Source organism: Falco cherrug, chromosome 10 (genome assembly GCF_023634085.1).
Source record: "Falco cherrug isolate bFalChe1 chromosome 10, bFalChe1.pri, whole genome shotgun sequence".
In the NCBI taxonomy this organism is placed as follows: domain Eukaryota; kingdom Metazoa; phylum Chordata; class Aves; order Falconiformes; family Falconidae; genus Falco; species Falco cherrug.
The window spans coordinates 17,530,367-17,539,051 of NC_073706.1; the positions used below are offsets into that span (position 1 = coordinate 17,530,367).

General features: G+C 52.6%; 1 protein-coding gene across 7 annotated transcripts; it reads right to left on the minus strand.

The window, feature by feature from the left end:
* Positions 1 to 2,353: 2,353 nt before the first annotated feature.
* SIRT3 (sirtuin 3) lies at positions 2,354 to 8,658 on the minus strand. Of its 7 annotated transcripts, XM_055722942.1 has the most exons (8): positions 8,441 to 8,641; positions 8,199 to 8,352; positions 7,027 to 7,224; positions 6,217 to 6,449; positions 5,954 to 6,054; positions 5,579 to 5,740; positions 4,978 to 5,187; positions 2,354 to 3,272 (listed from the first exon to the last, which is right to left on the minus strand). In XM_055722942.1, the coding sequence occupies exons 1-8, from the start codon at positions 8,469 to 8,471 to the stop codon at positions 3,252 to 3,254; spliced, it is 1,110 nt and encodes a 369-aa protein (XP_055578917.1). In that variant the 5' UTR covers positions 8,472 to 8,641; the 3' UTR covers positions 2,354 to 3,251. The 7 variants fall into 7 exon arrangements, with proteins under 7 accessions (XP_055578917.1, XP_055578922.1, XP_055578919.1 ...); XM_055722947.1 differs by lacking the exon at positions 8,199 to 8,352 and having other exon boundaries at positions 8,441 to 8,658; XM_055722944.1 differs by lacking the exon at positions 4,978 to 5,187.
* Positions 8,659 to 8,685: the final 27 nt, after the last annotated feature.

An 8,685-nucleotide genomic window follows, 5' to 3' on the forward strand; every position in this document is an offset into this window, starting at 1 on the left:
AATTTGTGGATAGGCTTCTGTCATGAGAATAGCGTCAGTGTATTGCAGCTGGAGTTTTTAGGCCAACTGCATCTCTCCCCTTCTTTCTTTATTTTTTTTATTTAATAACTAGCAAAACCCCCCACTGCAGACCTTCCATGTGAAGATGCAGACCTCTGTGTCTCCATCTCTTAAAGCTTTCCATGCAAAAGGAAAAGTAAGGGTGTGTATCTTTAATGCAGTGCTTCTGGTATCGTATTCTGTTTCTCTGTTGTGCTTAAACTCCTGACTTGCAACTGACAGGCCCTGCTTTGAAAAGCCCTGGTGCAAGGGCTGAACTTGGCACAGGGGGCTTTGGGAGTGAGGGTTTGTGAACAGGGTATGTTTTAAAAACAAGATGCTGCCACAGTTTTCATTGCAAAGCGACGTGCCACGAGGCTTCTGGTGCTCTGCAAAGTGAGAGAACAACCGTTCTTCTTGCGGCTGTGTGTTCAAATGCAGCTGCTGGGCTGGTCTGGCTGCAAGGAGGAACATGCAGTTATATTTAAATTGTGCGTTTGGATAAACAAGTCTGCTCATCTGAATGCGAGCTTGTTCAAACCTATCTTCAAGGCATTTAGACTTGCTTAAACCTTTCTTTTTCTTGTTCAACCTTTCTTTCAGTTGGTAACCGGTCATGAGTGGTGTTCCTGAGGGCTCAGTGCTGGGGCCAGTCCCGTTTAATGTCTGTATCAATGATCTGGATGAGGGGATCGAGTGCACCCTCAGTAAGTTTGCAGAGAACACCAAGTTGGGAAGTTGATCTGCTTGTGGCTAGGAAGGCTCTGCAGAGGGATCTGGACAGGCTGGACCGATGGGCTGAGGCCAGTTGTACGAGGTTCAAGACGGCTCAGTGCGGGGTCCTGCACGTGGGTCACACCAGCCCCAGGCAGCGCTGCGGACTGGGGCAGAGCGGCTGGAAAGCTGCCTGGTGGGAAAGGCCCTGGGGGGGCTGGTTGACAGCTGGCTGGGCATGAGCCGGCTGTATGCCAAGGGGGCCAACAGCATCCTGGCTTGTATCTGAAACAGTGTGGCCAGTGGGACCAGGGCAGCAACTGTCCCCCTGTAATCGGCAGTGGTGAGGCTGCACCTCAAACCCTGTGTGCAGTTTTGGGCCCCTCACTGCAAGAAGGACGTAGAGGGGCTGGAGTGTGTCCAGGGATGGGCAACGGAGCTGGGGAAGGGGCTGGAACACAAGTCTTACATGGAGTGGCTGAGAGAACTGGGGCTGTTCAGCCTGGAGGAGGAGGCGGCTCTCCTTATCGCTCTCTACAACTGCCTGAAAGGAGGGTGTAGGCAGGTGGGGGTTCATCTCTTCTACCAGATAACAAGTGACAGGACAAGAGGAAATGGCCTCAGGTTGTGCCAGGGAAGGTTTAGATTGGATATTAGAAAACATTTCTTCACCAAAAGGGTTGTCAAGCATTGGAACAGGCTGCTCAGGGAGGTGGTGGAGTCACCAGCCCTGGAGGTGTTTAAAAGACACATAGATATGGTGCTTAGGGATGTGGTTTAGTGATGGACTTGGCAGTGCTGGGTTAATGGTTGGATTCAAGGACCGTAAGGGTCTATTCCAACCTCAATGATTCTGTGATTCTAAGGAAGCAGCTAGGACACCAAGTGCAGAGCTCTGTTCCTGTAGCATTAGCAGTGTTGTACCAGGATTCTGTGGGATCCCTGGGGCTAGTCTGATTTATAGTGGATGAGTATTAGGTCCAAAACCTTCTAATTACATAAACAGATAGCCATAAGAGACGGTGTTTTGAGGCTCTAGCTTTGCCATGTGAAGAGCTTTCAGGCATAGAAGTAACAGTGTTCCAGTGTTGTGTTGGTAAGACACAGCTGTGTGCTCAAATGCTTTTATTCCCTTTGCTTGGAACCATAACAAAACAGTGGCACAAAATGCTTTGCATTTTGTTGTGCTTGTTTAGAGCTGGTACTGAGCCAGGGCTGCCTCTAGAACAGTTGCTGTGATAAGCATATGGGTCAGCCAGGGCCACCTGAGTGTGACTTCAATCTCTACAGCCACATTTAGGTGCTGGGGTGATGAAAATCATGCTCCATGGCAGGGAAGAGGCCCTGCTGTGCCAGTAATATGCAAAGTACATCTGCTAGGACACATTCGGGAAGGAGCAGGACATCACTGCAGTGCTCTGACTGATGCTGCCCCTCTCTGGGACAGCAGTTACAGGGAGGAAAGGTACTTGTGTAAGGTTAAAAAGAAATAAAATAATAAAAAAGCAGGTGAAAGGAGTGGTGGTGAGTGGCACAGAATGTGTTAGAATACTAGGGAAGGTGCAAAGTTTACAGAAAAACCCACAGGTGACATCAGCAAAAGAATTAAAACTCTTTATTATTAAATAATTAACACTACACCGATTCAAAACTCTTCCAGCAGCTCAAGCTGGTGTGTTTCTGAACAGGAATGGGGGACAAGCTCCCCTCCAGCCCTGATAGCATTTGTCCCCTGATTAGCAGAGTTTCCATCTGAAGAATAAACACTACAAGTCTGCAGCAGCTGAAAGATCATGACGAAGAGAAGAGTATCTGAGGAGGAGCTGTGAAGGGAGTTGGTACATGTGGGGAGCTGGAACACTCACTCCAGACTGCCTTGCCTCAAGGCCTGACCTTCTGGCATTTTCAACTCCTGCTCGCTGAAAGCCAGGCCCTCTGAGGGTCTCCAAGGTTGGACGGCTTGGAAGGAGTGAGACCCAAATGGCAAGCTGCCCGTGCACAGCTCGTCTGACATGCTGGCACAAGCCCACGAGCTTCCAGCCAGTTACTGGTGTGAAGTTCTCATGGCTGGACATCATCAAATGGTGCGCTGATGGAGCGACAGCCAGGGCCACGGAAGAGGCAAGCCTCCCCTAGCAGGTGCCAACATGAAGCAAGACAAGGAGGGAGCAGTGGCTACATCAACTGTTCTGAAGTCTCAGGCAGGAAAGCCTTCATGTGCAGAGCCAGTCTCCAGCTTGGCATTTGGGCTTCTCTCCCTTCAGCTTCCCTTCCGTCATGGGCGAGGGCCTCTCTGCTCCGCTTCCAGCCCAGCTGGATTGAGCCACGGGCATCCCCTCCTCCCCAGTGTGCCAGTTCTGTGTGGATTTGCTGCTGCAGAGCTGGATGGCCTCTTCCACCGCTCCCTGCCACAGTCTCTTTTCTCTGCCCGTGCTGGGCATGACAGTCTCTCCTTTTCAAGGTGAACATCGCTCTCCAGCAGCAGGGAGCCAGCTGTCCTATTTGTCTTTTGCATCCAGCTAAAAATAGAAAGACCACACAGTGTTCGCTAGGGTGTTTCAAACCTTCCAGCCCCTGTTAGCTCAGCCAGCAATGCTTCCTAGCACCCAGAGCGAGAAGCATTTTGTGTTTTACCACATTTGCATCAGTGATTTAGAGCAGCACAGAGCATTAAACCAAGGGCTGGTTGATCTCATACAAATGCAAAATGGTTTGTAGTGGAAAATCAAAAACCTGACAAGACGACTAACATTCCTATTCATTCCTACCCCATGATCTGATGAAAGAAAAACAACCTGCATGTTAAAATGGGAATTTTAAAGCTGGATTTTGTCTTGAGTCGAGGAACTCATGTACAGACAGCGTATCTGTTAAAAAAACTTCTGTGTTTTTTTTAACACAGCTTCTTACTATGGTGAGCTGGCAGAACCCTACCGCTGTGCCCATTTACACAAGCGGAAGAGCTGGCCTGGCCCACAAGTTACAACTTCTGCTTAAATTAAAAAAAAAGTTTAAAAAGCAATGCCAAATGTGGAAAAATCTTCCCAGGACGTCTATATTAATGTAATAACTAATATTAGCACTAAATTCAAAGTAATTAAAAACTTGTTCTCCTACAATTTCTCACTTCTGAAGATCCTGGAAGATTACAGATGCAAGAATGGCACAGGGAAATAAATGACCAGTGGAGGAAAATGCCTTTAACAATTCAGTGCTCTCAGGTGAAACACAAGTACCCTCACTCCTGCCTGCTGTTTCCTGTTCATTGCATGCCTGGCCACTGCAGAGCACTTTGGTTCGGTCTCAGACACAGTATGATTAGAGCTTCCCTTTTTTTACTGCTATGATTTATTTCTCACGATGACCAGAAAAATCACTAGAAATGAAACCAAGTCCACTAAGCGAACATACAGAAAGAGGAAAGCTCCACTAAGGTGAGGTGTGGCTCTGCTCTTTGGTTTAGTTCAGGAGTTACTCATGTTAATGTGCCATTGCTCAGGCACTCAGCCAGGGAAAAAGTGTAAAAGCCAGTGCCTGAACAGCAGCTTCAGCACCCGAGAGCGCATCCCACTGTGTGTCTGCACAATTTAGTGGAGTTTTTCCAGTCTCCTTGCACACATCTGGGGGAAGTGCTGCCTGAAGAAGAGCATGCCCATGTCTTGTGTAAGTACAAAAGCGGGTCCTCTGCTGACTTACAAGATTGTACTGGATATTTGGTACAGGTGACAGAGGGGATTTTCTGGTTGGTGGCTTCCAGCTCCAGGAAACTATACCTTTGTCTATAGGGCTTTTTCAGTGTATTTGGGAACAAACTGAAAAACCAGACAAAATCAACAGGAAGCTTTTCAGTAATTGAGTGGGTTGTTGCTTGAAGAAGCCCTAAAGTGCTCTCGTTCAACCCAGAGCCCGACTTTTTCAATATTCCTATTTCATCTGAGGTTGGAAGATCTGCATCCTCCCCTTCTCTACCCCTGAAACATTCATCAACGCAGCACTGCTCTGTGGCACTTTTGCTGTGAAACAGCACTGAAGTTTCATTTTGTTTTTTTTTTTTTTTTTTTAAACCTTTTTGCACTTTCTGTGGTCCTTTTCTGTGAATGCAGGCTGCAGGCATGGCTGTGCAGGTCTAACCCCCAGCAAACAAACCTGCTCCCCCTGGAATAACGCCAGCACAAGGAATGAAGAGGCTGAGGGAGGGAGGCAGGGCTCTGAGCCCCTTCCCACCTTTTCTTTTTCCTTCTGAATTAGTGTTTGCATCTCTTCGTTCCAGTCCAACAGATCCACCAGCTTCTCGACCCCACTGACCACGTCCCCCAGCTGGGCTACGTCATTGTAGCGTTTCTGCCAGGCGAAGGGTCCTACGAGATCTCGGTTGATCAGGACTCGGGGAACGGAGCTGCGAACAGCTCCTGCTAGGCTGGCAAAGGGCTCCACCTGAAGGAAGGCAACCCAAGGAGCAGAGAGAAACCGTCACCTCGCTGAGGGCACGAATTCACAGCACCTTAAGCTTGTAACCACTGTGTTTAACGGTTCTCCCACTGTGGGCTAAGCGACCTCAGCTTTGAACAGGCTGTGGATGCCACTGGTGGTCTTTCCTCAGGCACCCACGAAACTCATCTCTTGCTCTCCAGGACCACACAAGGTTTTCAGGGGGTCTCAGAGCACGTGCACCCTACCTCTTACCCTGCTACTTCAACTTGTACCTCTATTTTACCAGGTTGTTGCCTTCTCCTCTAAACCCTCTCTCTCCTCCCGAGTCCCCTTGGGCCCTGTTTTCCATGTGCCTTTTTCTCCTTGTGAGCCAGGGTTTCCCTTTGTCCCAGACCTCTAGGGATGTTCCGATGATGAAAAGCAGGTCTGCCATGGGGAAGTCTGTCACATGCAGGAAGAAGCGCTGCGGGAGCTCCTCGCCAAAGAACACAATGTCAGGCTTGATGACTCCAGTGCAGACGGGACAGTGAGGGACCCTGTCTGCCATGACGTCCCCCTGAAGCAAGAGCACCCAACACCACTGGTTACAGGGCAGCGCATACCTGTACAAGCAGGGTCAGAACCACAACACATCCTCACAGCAACATTCAGCCCCAAGTCTGGTCCCCTCCAATAAAACCTCTTGGCCCGGAGGGAAAAATAACAGGCCTGCAACAGGTTCTCCTCCTTCTATTAATTTATGTGTCAGTGCCCAACTGTGACCGCTCACCCTGAAGTCCTCTCCTGGGAACTTCCTTCGACAGACCGTGCAAGTGGCAGTGGCAAATGTGCCGTGGGCTTCCACCAGTCTATCCGGAGGGATCCCAGCAACTGGAACACAGTGTGTAGGAGAGGACCAGCTCAGCATGAGCGGACTGAACCAGAAACTCCACATGAACTGGGCACTCCCCCAGTCCTGCCTCCCATTCTGCTTCTCACCCTCTGTCTCTTCCTGGCACGCTGCTGCTGAGAGATGGGGAAGAGAAAACTCACCTCTCTCCAGCCCGTCAATATTCTGGGTGTAGAGGCGCAGGAGGAGCCCTTTGTCATGCAGGAGTCTTAGGAAATAGTGGGTGTAGTTGGGTCTGTAGTTGCCAGGGTAGAGCTCCTTGGCCAAAGTGAAAAAGGGCTTAGGGTTGACAAAGAAATACATCAGTTCAAAGATGGCTTCTGGGTAGGGGATGTTGTACTGCTCAAGGTTACTGTAGAGGCCGCTCCCTGGGGACCTGCAAGGAGAGGAGAGCAGGGCTGGTAGTCAGAATGCAGGACAAGATGCCACCCACCACAGAGCCAGGCCAAGATGAGACAGAGCAGCCAGCCAGGTCCTTGGGTTCTCTCTGGCTGCTTTGTACTGTCCATTGCCTGTTGAGAGAGCAGCTGAAACTACGTCTGCACAGGAGGAGAACGTGACTCACATCCCTGTTCCACTGCCAGCCCACGTTCTCCCAGCTGCAGAGGTGTGCCTGCAGCCAGAGGGAGGGAAGGGCCACGCTGGTACGCTGTGAAGACCACGCTCCCTTTTAGCTGGAGTGTCTCAAGCCTGTGCCACGGCCACATAGGCTGCTCTGGTGGCCAAGGTGGCGGAGCGAGTGCAGCCACGGAATCAAGTAACAGGCATGACTTAACTGTCCTGAAGATGTGGGCCAAGGAATGGTGCAAAGTCTGACTGGTGATGCCAGCCTGCCTTTGGCTGGAGAAGGAGATGGAGGGGTGAGAGGAGTAGTAGGCTCCAGCATTATCTAAACTGAAGATCCTGTCCCTTGCAGCGCTGAAAAAGGACAAATGAAATGATGGAGGTGTTACCTGAAATCTGGGATGCCGCTGGGGGTGCTAATCCCAGCGCCAGCCATCACCACCACTCGGCGACACTCCTTCTTCTGAATTAGCTCTGCCACATCCCGCAGGGTAAGCTTCTGCTTCCCACCGTCATCTCCCCACCTGCCCATTCCTAAAATGGCCCTGGCAGCAGCAGACAGAGAGAAGGGCCTGGTCCCTTGGATCCTGCTCGGAACAGAGACAAAGCACAACAGGTAGCGTAATGACAGCAACTTCAGCTGAAAACTGCTCAGGGAGAAATGCATCACAAGAATTTCACAGAAAGTTCTTCCCTGGGTAGGACCGCGTGCTAGTTTGTTAACAAGAAGGAAGCTTAACTGCTTGTCTAATCTGTACCCCAGCAGCAGATACTTTCCATTGTGCTTTCTTATGCAGATCTAAAAATACCATGTCATAGGGGTACAAGTGAGAGGTTTTTTTTGGGACAGGGTTGGACACAGGGCTGTGGGAGCGGTAGCACTGGGACTCACAAGTCTCACAGTCCATTTACACTGCTTTTGGGATATGGAAGACTCTTCTATGTCCTCAGTTTCAAGAAGTTTGTAGGGTGATGTGGTCACCCTGGGACAATGCAGCCCAGGCTGGCACGGACATGGTCATTTCTCTACATCCTCCAAGGGCTCTGTGTGCGAGCTCCACGTGGAAATAGCAAATGCCTAAAGGAATCACAGGTCAGCACTACGTACAGATGGGGCTGAAAACAGTCATTATCGTCTCAAGGAACAGCCTGTCCTGCACCAACATGCACTAATTGGGAAGATTACGAGCGGTCCAGAGGAGACGTGGGACTCTGGAAAAGCCAAGAGAGGGCTGCTAGATCTCTGCAGCCCGCAAGTAGCAATTACCGAGCTCATTAAGTGTCGGCCTCGGTGTGCCCGACACGGCCTTCCCAAGGACACGGCTCTGTCCCGTTAGACCAGGCTCCCGGAGAGCTACATTCAGTGTTCGGTAAACCTCTACTGCCCGAGCCCCCGGGCAGCTCTGTCTCACGGGGCGACCCTCCCGCCCGCGGAGAGGCGGCTGCTCCGCGCTGCCGCCGGCGGTTCCTTCCGTCGGGCCCCCGGTGCGGAGGCCCGGCGGGCAGCAGGGCCCGGCACCGGCGGTGGAGTTGCCGGGCCCACGTAGCCATGCGGCCCTACCTGGGCGCTGCGGGGCCCGCCGCCGCCTCGCTGTGCGCAGCGCGCAGGGGGGGCCGGGCTGGGCGCCCCGGGCCGCCGCCGCCATCCCTGGGGCCGCCGCCGTCCTTGGGGCCGCCGCCGTCCCTGCGGCCGCGCTCCCACAGGCTCCTCCACGCTGCAAGAAAGCGCAGAGCGGGTGACCGGGCGGGGGGCGCCCCGCATGCCCGCCGCCAGCCCCCGCCGGGCCCCTCCCGCGGGCTCACCCGCTGCCAGCCGCCGGGCCCCGCGCTCCATGGCCGGGGCAGCGGCCGAGCCCCGCCGCGCCGCTACCGCAATGCCCCGAGTAGGCGCGCCCGCCTCCCGCCCGCCTCTCTGGCAGCCTCCCGGCCTCTCCCCGCCGCCCCGTTTTGGGTCGATTCGTGTCGTTTCGGGGTGCTTGGGGAGGCGGGGGGGAAGGCCGGGGGGCAAGGCGTTGCCATGGCTACCGCGGGGCGGGGGGGCGTTCGCC